The following is an 18,985-nucleotide window of genomic DNA, read 5'->3' on the forward strand; positions in this document are numbered from 1 at the left end:
TGCCCAGGGCCATTTGTGGTGAAGTATCGGCAGCAAACATGCTACCTGCAGATCAGATCAGTTTGTGCTGTCCTGCCAACTCCTATGGTCATTGGAAATAACTATTGGCAAGACAGCACAAACTGATCTAGGACCAGGCTTGGTGGAAGTGTCAATAGAACAATATTTATCAAATATCACAGTGTTCAGTTCTCATAACATGTACCAAAAGCAAGAACATCAACAACCTGTCAATCATGTTTGACAAACGGAGAAAAACATTACAGTACAATATTACTGTTGTACTGTGCCTTTAAAAACAATAGGCCTATTGGTTGGTTTTAAAATGCAGCAAGGAGAGTTCATCAGTGTAAGGTTATCTCTAAGGAAACTGCCAGAAACAAAGCAGTTCAAAGTTCATAGGTGAAAGGTTATAAATTCTGGAGAGAAAAGTGCAAATCTTAAGACGGTGGGTGTTTGTAGAGATTGATGCTGCTGCACCAAGGTAACCTCTTGCCGGATACATCAACGGGGCACAAATACATATGATCCACAATGCACTTCTATGCTATCACAATCCTACTATCTCAGCACTATGCTGCTGTCTTGTGCTTCGTTAGGTTGCGTCTTCCACATGCCTTCCTCCACTGTGACCTGGCACATCATGAATCAGTGTTGTGCTTTTATGATACCATAGCCATCTCTCTCCTGTATGTCTCATACTGCAGCCCGATCCTGACAACCACACACTCTCTCTGGTTCATGGGTAATTCCCTGAACATCAACTATCAGAACAGCAACCAACCAAGGGCACAGTAAAAGCATAGGAACCCATTAGTTTTTGGAACAGAAGATTGAAAATAGAAGTGCACTTAGCTTTGGGGTGCAAGAGAGAGATGGAGAGATGGAGAGGGAAACCCTACATACAATACAGTACGCTGCACAAGTCATGTCACGTCACACAGCTACCCGTTTTCAACCAGGAAACTACATCATCATGACATCATATGCCATTTTGCCTGTTGGGGATGGTAGTGAGAGATGCAGGGTTGTCACTGTGAATGATGTCACTGACTTTAATGAGGTTTCGGTAGCTCAGTAGCTCGGTGGAAGTGTGGCATGCTGGAGGGTCAGGGGTCACTTCTTTCTGGGTATGCTCAGATGAGGAGCATATGGTCACTTTTCATGGGGTACTGGGACAGAAGAACCCGCACACTCACGTACTCCAACACATACCTTTATAACAACCTTATAACAACCTCTATGCCTTTGTTATTTACAAAACGTTTCAATCCCAAATGGATCTTGGTCCGGTTGCTGTTAACCTATAAAAGCTATGTGCTGGAGTAACTGAGTGTGCAGGCCCACTAGTCCTCTCGGATGAGCACCCCGAGCTCCTCGTCAGTCAGCTGGTTGACCTCCATAATCTTCTCCAGCTGTTCAGCGTAGCACGCTGTGTCCTGCAGGAAGTGAGGTATCCTCACGGGCTCCATCTGCGCCAGGCCTTTCAGCCGATCCACGTCCTCGTACGACACCTGGGCAAGCAGACAGACAGAAACAATCGAGATCATGCTAATTTGTTTTAGAACAAGCAAACAAAAACATCAGATAGACAGAAACAATCAAGATGGAATAATGTAATACAAGCAGGTTTCTATTCAGCAGGGAGTGCCACTGGCCAACCCTCCTCCAGGCAGGCTTTTGTTCCAGCCCTACTCTAACACACCAGGAACTGCGAATCCATGCTCTGATGAGCAGCTCATTAGAATCAGATGTGCTAGAGCAGGGCAGGAACAAAAGCCTGCATACCAAGTAGCTCTCTAGGAGGAGAGTTGGCCACCTGTGCTATACAGATATGCCTAGAACAGACAGCAGTAACACTGGAAGCCCATCTGTGTGAAACACATTGAGTCATGTGTTCCCTCTCTATGCCTGAAGTAATAATATGGTCTGCTCTGCTTTCTCCTCATACTGCTGTATTTACGTAAGCTTTTTCAGCCTGGCATCTCATTTAAATTCATGTGCAAATAGGCATTGTAGTTATGGTGAAGGAGAGAGGAGAGCAATACGAAAGCTGTGCAGTCAAACACATCGCCTTTGTGTCTCCTGTCTGCAGTGTAATGCACACCCTTTGAAAAATAATCATTACGCACAAAAAGGCATAGGATGCAGGTTAGGCAGCCTCCTGATAAACCTACTCTTGCTATGTCTATGGGTCCTAGTCTGATATATTAAACAGACCCCCTGTTACCCACCTTCCCCAGGGACATTAGCAGCTGGAAGTCAATCTTCTCTCTGTGTCTCAGAATCTTCAGGATGCCATCCAGGTAAACCTGGTCCTTACTGAAACAACCTGAAATATACAACAACAAGCCCATGGAGATGACATCAGTACGTACTGAAACAGCCAAGTCCACATTCATTACATCAGAAGTTAAAAGCAGCCAAGGCCTGGTAGAAAATGCTGACTCCAGTAGGAGGAAAAGCTCAAGTAAGAGATAGGCGTGTAGCTGCATGCAGGAGTGCCGATGTACATATGTAGGAGCTTAATTTGATCACCCTGTTGCAGGAGAACTTTCCTGCAATGCAGAACATTTAGAACGTGTAGTGTATCGGAGGTTTAAAAAGGCTTCTGAAGTTTGCAATTTACACCTTCAAATTTCAGACTTGATTTTTCCTTACGAAAGATGTATCGACTCCTACAAAAATGTCCATTAATTATAATCCACATAATAATTCACATTTCCTGTTGCTGTAGGATTATTTTCCTGCTGTAGCAAACCGGCTCAAATGAAGATACTACATCTGGATGAGCGTGTGAACAAACGGTTGTGTCTGTGTTAGTTACCTGGCTGTGCGGTGTTGGTCTGTCCCCTCTTGGCTCGTACACAATAGTCCCAGCGTGTGTTGGGGTCCTGGACGAAGCATCCCAGGCTGTGGAACAGCTGAGAGAAGGACATGCGGCTGGCCTGGTACACAGTGTAGTAGAGCAAGGCAGCCCTCCACAGGGTAGGGTCCTTACGGAACAGGACAGAATGGATGCTGGCCAGCCCCTCCTCCGTGGGGTTCAAAGGTCGGAGGTTGTGCTTCTTCCTGCCGACTCCGCTGTTCCACGGCTGCTGGGTGTTGTTGATGCCCCGGAAGTAGTGTGTGCCTGGGCAGAGGGCACAGACACAGGAAATGATCGCAGTGGCTATATTTCACCAACAGGGTGAAGAGTCCCAAGCTGACCTCATCCTAGAAAAAATAACAGTGCTGCTGAGTACAGCAGAGCAGACTAGTGGGCCGGTGAATTACTGCGAGCGAACAGCAAGTTCAGTATTGAGTGGTCCAGGACCATGAGTAATGATTGTGTTCATTTAAATGTGCTGTGGTTGTGGAAGTGCCTCTTATCAACCAATACATATTTTGCACCTAGCACTTCTGACCCATTCTCCCTGATCCAGGACAACTGTGTGCATTATGTTACCCTTGAAATACATTACTGTGTGGCTGCAATACTGGAACAAACACTGGGATTTGTGCACCTCTTGACAAAACTAAGCACCCCTAGAGGTATAATGGAGTTATAGTACCAACCGATCTCGTGTCGTAGCATGCCCTCCAACCAGTGTTCCCGGGCTGTGGCAATGTTGATGGTCAGAGTGGGCCGGCTGTTCACCACCGTCATGGACGCTCTGGAGAGGAGGTCATCTGTCACGTTGACCACTATCTGACAACAGAGAGAGGGATAGATGTTGAGACTCACTTTATATGGAGCACTATCTGGCAAAGACACCACATAGAGATATGTGGTTAAGAAACGTCTACCTTAATAAGCGCTACGGTACCATAGCAGAATATGGGGTTACTATGTGGGAATTGTTATGATTGGGGTGTGCAGAATGTTAATTATATTGATCTTAGGGGGTTTGTTCTTTTGGGAGATTTAGGAGGAACAAGATGAACCAGGCAGGCAGAATGGTATTTTATTATGTCTGTTTCCCATGGTCTCTATGACATTCATGGCTCAGAATGTGTCAGAAGTTATTATTCATTTATTCAACAAAAACAACAGGGCTGTAAAGCGGATGTGCTCATGGAAATGGAAACCTTGTACAAGTTGCCTGTCACGTCGGGGATGTCAGCCTTCTACTGTATCTGTGTGGCTGTTCTTTTATAGCCATGGTACACCTGGGAACTGCTCTCTGACATAACCATTAGATGGATGAACATACAGTGCCTTCAGAAAGCATTCATACCCCTTGACTTATACCACATTTTGTTGTGTTACAGCCTGAATTAAAAATAGATTAAATATATTTTACCCAATAACGACAAAGTGAAAACATGTTTTTAGTTTTTGCAAATGTATTTAAATGAAATACAGAAATATCTCATTTACATAAGTATTCACACCCCTGAGTCAACACTATTCTGTACAGGCTTCCTTCTTTCCCCTCTGTCAATTAGGTTAGTATTGTAGAGTAACTACAATGTTGTTGATTCATCCTCAGTTTTCTCCTATCACAGCAATTCAACTCTTTTAAAGTCACCATTGGTCACCAAGTCACCAAAATATATGTTCTTTACCATTCGGCCATCAGATTTGCCACCAATGCTCCTTTTTGGACACATCACTGCACTCTATACTCCTCTGTAAACTGGTCATCTCTGTAAACCTGTCGCAAGACCCACTGGTTGATGCTTATTTATAAAACCCTCTTAGGCCTCACTCCCCCATTTCTGAGATATCTACTGCAGCCCTCATCCTCCACATACAACACACGTTCTGCCAGTCACATTCAGTTAAAAAGGAGCCCAAAGCACACATATCTCTGGATCGCTTGTCTTTTCAGTTCGCTGCAGCTAGCAACTGGAACAAGCTGCAACAAACACTCAAACTGGACAGCTTTATCTCAATCTCTTCATTCAAAGACTCAATCATGTTGTCTCTACCTTCTTTCCCTTTGTGCTGTTGTCTGTGCCCAACAATGTTTGTACCCTCTTTTGTGATGCTACCATGTTGTGCTGCTGCCATGTTGTGTTTCTATCATTTTGTTGTCATGTTGTGTTGCTACCATGCTGTGTTGTCATGTGTTGCTGCCATGCTATGTTGTTGTCTTAGGTCTCTCTTTATGTAGTGTTGTCTCTCTTGTCGTGATGTGTGTTTTGTCCTATATTTTTTATTTTATTTATTTTGAATCCCCCATCCCCGCAGAAGGCCTTTTGCCTTTTGGTAGGTCATCATTGTAAATAAGAATTTGTTCTTAACTGACTTGCCTAGTTCAATAAAGGTTAAATTAAATTAAAAAAAATATTTAAAAAAAATTGGCCTCATGGTGAAATTCATGGGCGGTTTCCTTCCTCTCCGGCAACTGAGTTAGGAAGGACGCCTGTATCTTTGTAGTGACTGGGTGTATTGATCTCCATTGAATCCATTGATTCTCCATGCTCAAAGGGATATTCAATGTCTGCTTTTATTTTTTTTACCCATCTACCAATAGGTGCCTTTCTTTGTGAGGCATTGGAAAACCTCCCTAGTCTTTGTGGTTGAATCTGTGTTTGAAATTCACTGCTCGACTGAGGGACCGATAATTGTATGTGTGGGGTACAGAGATATTATGTTAAACACTATTATTGCACACAGAGTCCATGCAACTTATTACGTGACTTTTATGCACATTTTTACTCCTGAACTTATTTAGTCTTGCCACAACAGAGGGGTTGAATACTTATTGACTCAAGACTTCTAAAAACATAATTCCACTTTGACATTATGTAGTATTGTGTGTAGGCCAGTGACAAAAAATATATATTTAATCTATTTTAAATTCAGGCTGTAACACAACAAAATGTGGAAAAAGTCAAGTGGTGTGAATCCTTTCTGAAGGTGCTGTAGTTGACCCTGGATCTGTGGTAAGGGGTTCCTTCTACCATTTTCCAGGTAAAAGTTGCCCTTGACCACAGTTCTAGAATCAGATTACTCCAGCTGGCCCATGTCCTCTCACCTCCCCAATACAACCCTCCTTTTCCATGTACTTCTTGACCAGGTACCAGATACGGCACTTGGTGAGCAGGTTGCCTCCTGTGGCTTGCTCAAACTTCTCATAATTCCCATACTTCTGGAGGGCCAACTCCATGATACGCACCGCCTGTAGGGGGAGAGAAACACAATGACAGAAAACATTATGCTAAAATCTAATGATGGACTTAGGTGTTATCTCAGTGAGGATACAGCTACAAAGGCTTGATTCAGTTCAGGAGTACAACTTGTGTTCAGATGATATTGAGGGAAATAACAAGAACTTGACTCATCCTTCAGTTGATTTGTTTGGAGGGATATACTGCATAGCAAAGAGCTATCTATGATTAGGCTATATACATAAATAGCTCCCTTTTAGGAATAGCACTTGGAGTTGTTTTGTCAGGTGGCAAGGCCAGGGCAGGACAGTGCTTTCTTTCTTCTCTCTGTGGTGTGGTCAGGGCTGTGGACTAGGCCTAATAGAGACAGTCCCTACTCCCTACAGATCATTACAGAGATCATCCTCTCTCTCGCCCCAGCGCACACACCATAGAGATCAAGTAGAGACCGGAAATCGAGTCAGTTCTGTTAAATGTACAGTAACTGGAGTTGTTACGCAATAGTACAATTAGCTGTTGAAGTCACACAGTGTAAATGAGTTCCTGAAGCTTATCAGGGTTAAGATTACTGCACGAGGTAGCCTAAACAACATGAAGTTGGGCAGATAGGCTAATTTGTGTTTCATCGTCTGAAGTTTAATAACAGTTGATTGTCAGCATTGAGGATCAAAACAAAAAAAGGGGTTATATTCTACATCAGTGTAGTGAATGGCCACACAGTTATACACAATGGGAATGTGTAAAACGATACTAATACCAGGAGTGGAAGAAAGTAAACATAGCACAAACGGCAATGTCCACCACAGGATCACATTACCTACATTTTCTGTAGTCTTCACTCAACAAAAGAGGCTGCCATAGGTTCCTATCGGTATACTAGTGTTACCCAGATAACAATCACGCAACAGAACACCTTAGGGGTTGCTATTAGGTTCCAACCGCACTCAAAACACTAGACCAGACTACATTCTATTCATTCTACTGAACTATATGTTAGACAGCAGGCTACCTAGTACAATCACTGTGATTTACAGTAGTGCTTGAAAGAATATTTTATTGGAAATTGATTTCTCCCTCAATTCATTCTTGTAGCTCCACTAACTATTGTGTGAGGTACAAAGATGTTCAGTAATATTCATGTATCCAATAACCTTTACGGTGTCTGATTTCTCTTGTCTCTCTTGTTGGGGTAATCACAACATGACTTTTAACATACTCACTCAGGTATTGATCTGTTGTTAGAGTAGCTTGTTGGCTATCTGGCCAGAATAAGGGCTAATGTGGATAGCCATTTGATAAATACTAATGTGGATAGATCTCCAGACTACAGCTCAGACAGAGAGAGCACTGGTGTCTCTTTCCACCCCCTGACTGGTGTGCTAAGCTTGAGTTTTAAAGCACTTTTCCCCCCAACTAATCTATCCAAGCTTGTCTGTCAGGGTTTGTCTGCTGACTGGCTACGTGGCTTTCACTGAGTGGGCAGATTTACTTCAGCTCAGTCCTGGGAGAATAAGAGGATTGGCAGAGAGAAATTGTTAGGCCACAGGCTCTGGGCTTGACCCCGGCACAATGTGCCTCACTATTTAAAATCAGCCGGCTCAGCAGTAGCATTGGGCACTTGGGACATGGTTTAGGACAGGGTAGGTCATCTGTACCGACCTCTGGAAGTGCTTACTGTTTGTTGTGCCTAGTCTACCTCTTGCCTTAGTTGTATAAAACTTGTCTCCTGTCCTTAGACTTACCTGTAACAGTAATTGGCATGATAATTCGCTCCTCACCTCTCCACTGTTATAGCTGATGTGTAGGGAGATTTATGGTTTAAAATGGCCCAAAAAAACACTATTACTTAATTGACATGTGTCTCACCTGTGTCAGGAAGCGGTCGGAGGCATTGTTGTGGCGAGCCAGCACCAGCGGAGACACGGGGTTGCTGTACTCAAACTGAGGATTGTAGCTAAAGTCAGACTTGAAGAACTTCACCTTCTCCTTCTCCACATTGGATGGCTTGATGGCAGTGAGGATGCAAAGCTTCTTGATTCCGGCGTTCTCCCCTTCCCGCATTGCCCCTCCTCTGGGCAGCGAGGGCAGCTTGGTACGGGGTGAGCTGGAAAAGCAGGTCTTCCGTGGCCCGGCAACAGGGCGGGGGGACAGGCCCATGGTGCTACCCAGGACCGTGATGCTGTGGGCTGCCTTTTGTCCGCTGGCGAAGCCCCCTGAGGCGGAGGAGAAGACATGGTGGTGGGAGGAGTGCCTGGTGTTCCTGGTGTCTCCGCTGCCCTGCTGGCCCAACAGTAACAGAGGAGTTACAGACGGATGGCGGTGGTTATCATGTGACCTGCTGGATGTAGAGGCACATCTCACAGTCTTCTTGGGCCTGCGGTACGGGGAGTGCTTTGGGCTCTGTCTCTCCTCCTCCTCGCCCTGCAGGAGCACATTGTAGCTGCTGGTTCCTGTGGTGAAGAGGTCCTTGAGGATGCTGGAGGACAGCTTCTCCAGACACACCTGAGTGGGGCTCAGAGGCTGCTTGTCCGGCACAGTGGGGCTTGAGTACTTCTTAGAGATCTCCATCTTTACCGGCACTGTCGAGCTCAGGAGGTACTTCTTAGACTGCTCCATCTCTGGCCAATGGAGCCTTTCTGAAACAACAAGTGATGATGACTGACCGAGGGTTGAGTCAGTAATACTGACGCAGCAGCTTACTTATTTTAGATTCTCTCACTAACTCACTGAACAGTACATAGACTAATCCTCTTACAGAACGATACAGAGGAGCTTCTTCAGTCTGCAGCCAGTTCAGCTCTAAAGCTAGACTTCTGTGAATTATGTCATGTGTGCATGTGTTGTTTACAGAACCCAATAGAGGATTATTCAATAGCTCAGAGGGTGATATCATTAGTTTGGGTTTGCAGAGCAACACTGACTCACTCACCACAAGGCAATAAAGGCTGCTTCTATCCTCCTCCATTTCATATCCTCCTCCATTTCATAGTGCATAGACCTCAAATGGACATATCCAAATGGACATTTCTGAAAACCTCTCTAGTTACAGCTTTATAGCAATTGTACCAGCAGTCCTTAGTGGGACTATTATGCACAAAGCACAGTCAGTTATGTAGGCGTGTCGCCAAATGGTTCCCATCGTGTCTCCAGAGTCTGACAGGGTAGCAGCCCTAGTGTATAGCCTTGTGTCCTGTGATCCAGTGAGATGGGCTGGTTGACCAGGAGCGTCATCACACTGTGTATAACTACTTTGTTCAGACAGGAGCACTGACGTGGAAGCTATGCAACCACTGCACTAACAACTCAACCAATTCAGGACTTCAGCAGATCACATGGCAACAACAGATTTCAAAACAAACCATTTCAGATAACAGTACCCAAGCTGAATCATTCCAAAAGATGAGTCAGTAGCTGGTCATGGAACAAATACATTAACAATGGATAAATATCCCTTGACCATGTCAATGTACTAACAAGTACTGCAACAGCTACTGACAGTAATAATGCATTGTTAGACTTGTTATAACAATGTTGGTGTACTTTTTATATGCTTACTCTTTTAAATGTGTTCTTTTATAGATTTTTTATCTTGTGTATGTAAAAGTGCCTTTTGGTGTCTTGAAAGGTGCTTGAAAAGTTAAGCATGTACGTTATGACTGCTTTATAATGTCTAACATGTCCATAATGTCTCTACAAGATCATCAGCAGACTCCAGCACCATCATCTACCATTCTCTGACCAGCTCACTCTGCTCAAGCCATAAACTGACTCTCTCCATCTTCATAGGATGCAGCTTTCAGCTTGGCCTCTATTTGTTGACCTGTCCTGATACTAGTGCTTGTTGTTTTTTGCTCTAGAAGCGCTTTAAAAATGTAATACATTATTATTATTAAAAACATAAAATGAACGAGTGTCAAAACAACAGGCAGTTTCAGAGTGAGTGGAAATGCAGCATATATGCAGCACAACTTATTATAAGCATTTGATCTGTTTGAAGTGCAGTGTGTTTATGTTGTTGCTGGCTTTCTGGACAAATTGGAAAGCTAATGTTAGCTAATTCAAGCAAATTCAAGTCATACACAGATGAAGTGCATACATACCAGTGACTTTTATTGATTCGAGCATTGATTCGAGTCTTTGTTCTGTGGACCACCTCTTGACAACAACGTCTTCCAAGCAAAAAAAATAGTAGCTAGCTAATACGTAACCTTAGCTAATGTAGCTAGCTAACCAGTTTACCAACTGTCACTAACCTAACAAGCTAGCTAGATCAAACTAAACAAGATTAGCTAGCTAGCAAGCTAGATGGTCAACTAACGATAACAGATAGCCAGCTAACTGAGAATGTCATCAGTCATTCCGTACTCATGTAGCTCCTGTAGCTCTCAAACTGTTATAGAGACTGAAGAACGAAATGACTCAAGCTAAGAGCGGTTTCCATGGTGCCCAGGCAACGTCACACAGAAACGATTGTGCTTCTGTGAGATGACGTTTTCAGTAAAAAGACAAGAGATTCGATTTTTTGCAACTAATATTATTCCAAAGTGTCATTACAGTTTATACATATTTGTATTATGTTTTTCACTTTTTTAACCAAACCTCATACAAATTCCACCAAATTGTTTCATAAATGTAGCTTCATTCAATATCTGCTCATCTGATTCCATGTATTTCTGCATGTTTTAAATTTGTGACTCAGACTCAACGGCATAAAGAAAAGCCCATGCTTCATTTAACCCGGCAGGTCAAATTCCCATCCTCCTTATGTCTCACTGAAGGTAGGGCCTTGAATGATGGGATTATAATGATGACAGAAGCACAGAACTACCTGGGTTTGTATTTTGAATTTTGTGATCACACATTATTTATGATTCATGGTTGCAAGTATGATTCGCAAGTTTGTATCATGATGTGTGAAAGATTTAAGAATGGTCGCAAACTTGTAATTTGACATTTGAATACATTCAATAAGATTTAAAGCATAAAGTGAATTTACGAGTATGAATATTCTACTGTGAATTAAAGATACACTTTAGTGTTGAGGATCAGCGGGGTGGGGATGTTGTTTCCTACCCTCACCACCTGGGGGCGGCCCGTCAGAAAGTCCAGGACCCAGTTGCACAGGGCGGGGTTGAGACCCAGGGTCTCGAGCTTAATGACGAGTTTGGAGGGTACTATGGTGTTAAATGCTGAGCTGTAGTCGATGAACAGCATTCTTACATAGGTATTCCTCTTGTCCAGTTGGGTTAGGGCAGTGTGCAATGTGATTGCGATTGCGTCGTCTGTGGACCTATTGGGGCGGTAAGCAAATTGGAGTGGGTCTAGGGTGTCAGGTATGGTGGAGGTGATATGATCCTTGACTAGTCTCTCAAAGCACTTCATGATGACGGAAGTGAGTGCTACGGGGCGATAGTCGTTTAGCTCAGTTACCTTAGCTTTCTTGGGAACAGGAACAATGGTGGCCCTCTTGAAGCATGCGGGAACAGCAGACTGGGATAGGGATTGATTGAATATGTCCGTAAACACACCAGCCAGCTGGTCTGCGCATGCTCTGAGGACGCGGCTAGGGATGCCGTCTGGGCCTGCAGCCTTGCGAGGGTTAACACGTTTAAATGTTTTGCTCACGTTGGCTGCGGTGAAGGAGAGTCCGCAGGTTTTGGTAGCGGACTGTGTCGGTGGCACTGTATTGTCCTCAAAGCGAGTGAAGAAGTTGTTTAGTTTGTCTGGGAGCAAGACATCGGGGTACGCGAAGGTGCTGGTTTCCTTTTTGTAGTCCGTGATTGACTGTAGACCCTGCCACATTCCTCTCGTGTCTGAGCCGTTGAATTGCGACTCTATTTTGTTTCTATACTGATGCTTAGCTTGTTTGATTGCCTTGCGGAGGGAATAGCTACACTGTTTGTATTCGGTCATGTTTCCGGTCGCCTTGCCCTGATTAAAAGCAGTGGTTCGCACTTTCAGTTTTGCGCGAATGCTGCCATCAATCCACGGTTTCTGGTTGGGGAAGGTTTTATAGTTGCTGTTGGTACAACATCACCGATGGACTTTCTAATAAACTCGCTCACCGAATCAGAGTATACATTAATGTTGTTGTTCGACACTATCCGGAACATATCCCAGTCCACGTGATCGAAGCAATCTTGAAGCGTGGAATCAGATTGGTCGGACCAGCATTGAACAGACCTGAGCACGGGCGTTTCCTGTTTTAGTTTCTGTATATAGGCTGGGAGCAACAAAATAGAGTCGTGGTCAGATTTATCGAGGCGAGGGGTGGCTTTGTATGCGTCGCGAAAGTCAGAGTAACAATGATCCAGAATTTTGCCAGCCCGGGTTGCGCATTCGATATGGTGATCAAATTTAGGGAGCCTTGTTTTCAGTTTAGCCTTGTTAAAATCCCCAGCTACAATAAATGCATCCTCAGGATATGTGGTTTCCAGTTTACATAGAGTCCAATGAAGTTGTTTCAGGGCCGTTGAGGTGTCTGCTTGGGGGGTGTACACGGCTGTGATTATAATCAAAGAGAATTCTCTTGGGTTCCTGTATGTTGTTATGATCACACCACGACTCGTTATTCATAAGGCATACACCCCCGCCCTTCTTCTTACCAGAGAGATGTTTGTTTCTGTCGGTGCGATGCGTGAAGAAACCAGGTGGCTGTAGCAACTCTGATAACATATCCCGAATGAGCCATGTTTCCGTGAAACAGAGAATGTTACAATCTCTGATGTCCCTCTGGAAGGCAACCCTTGCTCGGATTTAGTCTACTTTGTTGTCAAGAGACTGGACGTTGGCTAGTAGTATAGTCGGAGCTGTGGGCGATGCGCCCGTCTACGGAGCCTGACCAGAAGACCGCTCCATCTGCCACTTCTGCGGCGCCGTTGTTTTGGGTTGCCTGCTGGGATCCGATCCATTGTCCTGGGTGATGGACCAAACAGAGGATCTGCTTCGGGAAAGTCGTATTCCTGGTCGTAATGTTGGTAAGTTGATGTTGCTCTTATATCCAATAGTTCCTCCCGGCTGTATGTAATGAGACTTAAGATTTCCTGGGGTAACAGTGTAAGAAATAATACATTAAAAAAATATATGTCACGCCCTGACCTTAGAGATCCTTTTTATGTCTCTATTTTGGCTTGGTCAGGGCGTGAGTTGGGGTGGGCATTCTATGTTTTGTCTTTCTATGATTTTCTATTTCTATGTTTTGGCCGGGTATGGTTCTCAATCAGGGACAGCTGTCTATCGTTGTCTCTGATTGGGAACCATACTTAGTTAGCTCTTTTTTCCACCTGTGTTTGTGGGAAGTTGACTTTGTTTAGGGCACATAGACTTTGAGCTTCACGGTTTGTTTTTGTAATGTGTATTGTTTTGTTCGGCGTCATTTTGATTTAATAAATAAAATGTACGCTTACCACGCTGCACCTTGGTCCTCTGCTTTCAACAGCCGTGACAAAATACTGCATAGTTTCCTAAGAACGCGAAGCGAGGCGGCCATCTCTGTCGGCGCTGGAAGATGTATCATAGCTTCTTGCATCAGTAGTACAGTTGATGTTTAAGCATGCATTGTAGAGTATGTTGGAAGCAGTGTTAGGGTTGTATAATAAGGTGTGGAGGACTGGGGTGATACCTGCTGAGTGGAAAAGTGAGGTGGTGTTGCCGTTTGTAAAATCAGGTAAAGATCCCGCTAGGGTGGGCAGTTATAGGCCTATCGCGCTGACATCCAACGTGTACATTTATGGAAAAGATGATAGTGAGTAGGATGATGTATCACTTGAAAGTCAGGGGTTTGATGAGCGTAGCACAGAGTGGGTTTCTGGAAGGGGAGGTCTGCCATGGATGCCCTGGTGACAGTTAGTACAGAGATAGACAAGGCCCTGACAATAAAAGAGGTGATGAGTGTTGTGTATTTTGACATTGAGAAAGCTTACGATACCATGTGGAGGGAATGCTTGTTGATCAAGTTGAGTTCATAAGTCATTGGCTGACTTCTGTATAACTGGATCATGGACTTGTTCAATTGAGTCCTACGGATGAGGGTGGGGTCAGAGTTGTCAATGTGGTTTGAAGTGGACAATGGTAATCCTCAGTGATGTGTTGTTAGTCCGGTGTTGTTCACCCTGATGGCTAGATGATATATTTAAGGATGTGGGACAGGGAGTGGGTGTGGCCTTTTATGCCAATGATGGGGTTGTATAGAACAGAGGTGGGCATGTGAAATATGTGATGAGGAAGATGCAAGAAGCTATAGGAGTTGTGGAGGATTGGTCTCTAACATAGGGGTTTAGGATGTCTGTGGCCAAGTCCTGCGTTATGGTGTTTTCTTGGAGGAAGGTTTAAGATATTAGGCTGCACATACTGTAGGTAGGTGTCTGAGTTTAATTGATTAGGTATGTGGTTTGTTGAGAGGCTTACTTGGAAGAGACATGTTGAGTATATTGAAATTAGGTGTAGGAAGGTGCTGAACCTCATCAGGGCAGTGGCAGGATATGATTGTGGGTCGGATAGAGAAACACAGTTGTATTCGTACCAGGTATTGATCAGGTCATCTTTGGATTATGGGTGCTTTGTATATGGATTGGCAGCCAAAACGGTACTGCAGCGCCTGGATATGATATGGTCAAGGGCCTTGAGATTATGTGTGTGTGCTTTCAGGACAACACGTGTTACAGGTGGATAGTGGGGATGTGCCACTGAGGATAAGGCGGGACAAACTTGCATTAGCGTACTGGGCAAGGTTGAAAGGGAGTTCAGAAGGACATCATGCGGTCATGGCAACTGGGGAATGCTGGGAGCAAGGGGGGGTAAGCAGAGGGCATTCGGGTGAACAATCGGGCAAAAGGTGGTAGAATATGGACTGGGGGAGAGAGAGATAGGGCCGCCAATTGCATTGGGGAACGTTCCTCCGTGGCTGTTTCTGAAACCAAGTGTAGATGTGGACATGATTGAGGGCAGGAGAGAATGGGGTGAAGACGTTAGACGGTGTGTGGAGAGATACTGTATATAGATACTCGGTTTTATTCATTTTTAAGGATATATACAGATGTTTCAAAGGATCCAGTCAGTGGTAGGGTGGGGCAGGGGTGTATATCCCAGATTTCAATATTCGAGTATGCAAGCAGTTAAATTATTATGTGTCAGTGTATGAGTTGATGGCCATGGTTATAGGTCTGAGATGGGTGGAGGAGGTGAAACCTGAGTGGTGATCTGCTCTGATTCAGCTGCAGTGTTGAGTAGTGTGAAGACAGGCAGGTCAGATAGGAGAGACTTGTTTGTGGAGATGATGGTGCTGTTAATGGGATTTAAGAGGATGGGAGTGGTGGTAAGCTTTTGCTGGGTTTTTGCCCATGTGGTTGTGGAGGGTAATGAGAAGGCCAGTGGTGGAAAAAGTACCCAATTGTCATACTTGAGTAAAAGTAAAGATAACGTAATAGAAAATTACTCAAGTAAAAGTTAAAGTCACCCAGTAAAATACTACTTGAGTAAAAGTATTTGATTTGAAATATACTTAACTATCAAAAGTAAATGTCATTGGTAAAATATGCTTAAGTATCAAAAGTAAAAGTACAAATTATTTCACTTTCCTTATGTTAAGCTAACCAGGGGGCACTATTTTCTTTTTTTCACAGATATCCAGAGGAACACTCCAACACTCAGACATAATTTACAAATGAAGCATTTGTGTTTAGTGAGTCTGCCAGATCAGAGGCAGTAGGTATGACTAGGGATGTTCTCTTGATAAGTGAGTGAATTTGACCATTTTCCTGTCCTGCTAAGTTTTCAAAATGTAATGAGCACTTTTGGGTGTCAGGGAAAATGTATGGAGTAAAAAATACACTATTTTCTTTAGGAATGTAGTGAAGTAAAAGTTGTCAAAAATATGAATACTAAAGTAAAGTACAGATACACAAAGAAACTACTTAAGTAGTACTTTAAAGTATTTTTACTTCAGTACTTTACACCACTGGAGAAGGCCGATGTGGTGACTAAGAGTGCTGTGAGGAGAGAGGGGGTAGATATTCAGGTCCACTGAACTGCAGGAAAGTCAAGTCCTTGATCCAGGCAAAAGGGCTGATCTTTGGCAAAGGGAGTGGGAAGCTACTGTCGTAGTAAGGGTATAAAATGTTATTGTGTGCATCGGTCAGTAAAGAAAGAAGTGGGATGTATGGGATGTAGGAGAGAGGAAGTTGTGTGTAGTAGACTACGGTTTGGGCACACAGGTTTGAATGCCATGTTGCGGATGACAGAGAGACATGAAACAGGTCTGTGTAATGAGTGCTTAATGGAGGAAACGGTGGAGCATGTGTTGATATTTTGTGAACTGTATGTGTCAAGTCCTGATCTGTTTCACCTGTCTTTGTGATTGTCTCCACCCACCTCCAGGTGTCACCCATTTTCCCCATTAGTCCCTGGGTATTTGTTCCGTTGTTCCCTGTTTGTCTGTTGCCAGTTCATCTTGTCATGTCAAGTCAACCAGCGTAGTTGTCTGTGCGCCTGCTTTTTCCTTATCTCTCGTTTGCTAGTCCTCCTGGTTTTGACCCTTGCCTGCCATGACTCTGATCCCGCCTTCCTGCCCTGACCTTGAGCCTGCCTGCCACTCTGTACCTCCTGAATTCTGACCTTGTTCATGATTTTTTGCCTGTCCACGACCATTCTCTAGCTTGCCCCTTGAATTATATTATATATCAGAGACTCGAACCATCTGCCTCCCGTGTCTGCATCTGGGTCTCGCCCTGTACCCTTATAGTATGACATACACTACCGGTCAAAAGGTTTAGAACACCTACTCATTCAAGGGTTTTACTTTATTTTTACTATTTTCTACATTGTAGGATAATAGTGAAGACATCAAAACTATGAAATAGCACATATGGAATCATGTAGTAACCAAAAAAGTGTTAAACAAATCAAAATATATATATTTTTTGAGATTCTTCAAATAGCCACCCTTTGCCTTGATGACAGCTTTGCACAGTCTTGGAATTATCTCAACCAGCTTCACCTGTAATGCTTTTCCAACAGTCTTGAAGGAGTTCCCACATATGCTGAGCACTGCTTTTCCTTCACTCTGCGGTCCGACTCATCCCAAACCATCTTAATTTGGTTGAGGTCGGGGGATTGTGGAGGCCAGGTCATCTGATGCAGCACTCCATCACTCTCCTTCTTGGTAAAATAGCCCTTACACAGCCTGGAGGTGTGTTGGGTCATTGTCATGTTAAAAAACAAACCAGATGGGATGGTGTATCACTGCAGAATGCTGTGGTAGCTATGCTGGTTACGTGTCCCTTCAATTCTAAATAAATCACAGACAGTGTTACCAGCAAAGCACCCCCACACCATAACACCTCCTCCTCCAAGCTTTAAGGTGGGAAATACACATGCGGAGATCATCCGTTCACCCACACCGCGTCTCACAAAGACATGGAACCAAAAATCTCAAATTTGGACTCCAAACCAAAGGACAAATTTCCACCGGTCTAATGTCCATTGCTCGTGTTTCTTGGCCCAAGCAAGTCTCTTCTTCTTATTGGTGTCCTTTAGTAGTGGTTTCTTTGCAGCAATTCGACCATGAAGGCCTGATTCACACAGTCTCCTCTGAACAGTTGATGTTGAGATGTGTCTGTTACTTGAACTCTGTGACGCATTTATTTGGGCTGCAATTTCTGAGGCTGGTAACTCTGATTAACTTATCTTCTCCAGCAGAGGTAACTCTGGGTCTTCCATTCCTGTGGCGGTCCTCATGAGAGCCAGTTTCATCATAGCGCTTGATGGTTTTTGCAACTGCACTTGAAGAAACTTTAAAAGTTATTAATTTTCCGTATTGACTGACCATGTCTTAAAGTAATGCTGGACTGTCGTTTCTCTTTGCTTATTTGAGCTGTTCTTGCCATAATATGGACTTGGTCTTTTACCCTATTTGGTAAAAGACCAAGGCTATCTTCTGCCAGGCATCTCTGCATGTCTGGCAGACATATCAGTGTGGATGACGGATCACCACCTCAAGCTGAACCTCGGCAAGACGGAGCTGCTCTTCCTCCCGGGGAAGGACTGCCCGTTCCATGATCTCGCCATCACGGTTGACAACTCCATTGTGTCCTCCTCCCAGAGCGCTAAGAACCTTGGCGTGATCCTGGACAACACCCTGTCGTTCTCAACTAACATCAAGGCGATGGCCCGTTCCTGTAGGTTCATGCTCTACAACATTCGCAGAGTACGACCCTGCCTCACACAGGAAGCGGCGCAGGTCCTAATCCAGGCACTTGTCATCTCCCGTCTGGATTACTGCAACTCGCTGTTGGCTGGGCTCCCTGCCTGTGCCATTAAACCCCTACAACTCATCCAGAACGCCGCAGCCCGTCTGGTGTTCAACCTTCCCAAGTTCTCTCACGTCACCCCGCTCCCCTGCTCTCTCCACTGGCTTCCAGTTGAAGCTCGCATCCGCTACAAGACCATGGTGCTTGCCTACGGAGCTGTGAGGGGAACGGCACCTCCGTACCTTCAGGCTCTGATCAGGCCCTACACCCAAACAAGGGCACTGCGTTCATCCACCTCTGGCCTGCTCGCCTCCCTACCTCTGAAGAAGTACAGTTCCCGCTCAGCCCAGTCAAAACTGTTCGCTGCTCTGGCACCCCAATGGTGGAACAAACTCCCTCACGACGCCAGGTCAGCGGAGTCAATCACCACCTTCCGGAGACACCTGAAACCCCACCTCTTTAAGGAATACCTAGGATAGGATAAAGTAATCCTTCTAACACCCCCCCCCCCCCCCCCCTTAAAAGATTTAAATGCACTATTGTAAAGTGGCTGTTCCACTGGATATCATAAGGTGAATGCACCAATTTGTAAGTCGCTCTGGATAAGAGCGTCTGCTAAATGACTTAAATGTAATGTA

The 18,985-nt window shown here is 44.4% G+C and overlaps 1 protein-coding gene across 1 annotated transcript; it reads right to left on the minus strand.

Moving 5' to 3' along the window:
* Positions 1 to 408: 408 nt before the first annotated feature.
* LOC120027042 (uncharacterized protein KIAA0895-like) lies at positions 409 to 10,227 on the minus strand. The gene is made up of 7 exons (XM_038971887.1): positions 10,203 to 10,227; positions 7,969 to 8,738; positions 5,970 to 6,113; positions 3,559 to 3,691; positions 2,828 to 3,133; positions 2,235 to 2,332; positions 409 to 1,514 (listed from the first exon to the last, which is right to left on the minus strand). Exons 1-7 carry the CDS (start codon positions 10,225 to 10,227, stop codon positions 1,347 to 1,349), a joined length of 1,644 nt encoding a protein of 547 aa, XP_038827815.1. The 3' UTR covers positions 409 to 1,346.
* Positions 10,228 to 18,985: the final 8,758 nt, after the last annotated feature.

The sequence above is a fragment of the Salvelinus namaycush genome, chromosome 32 (assembly GCF_016432855.1).
Source record: "Salvelinus namaycush isolate Seneca chromosome 32, SaNama_1.0, whole genome shotgun sequence".
Lineage (NCBI taxonomy): Eukaryota > Metazoa > Chordata > Actinopteri > Salmoniformes > Salmonidae > Salvelinus > Salvelinus namaycush.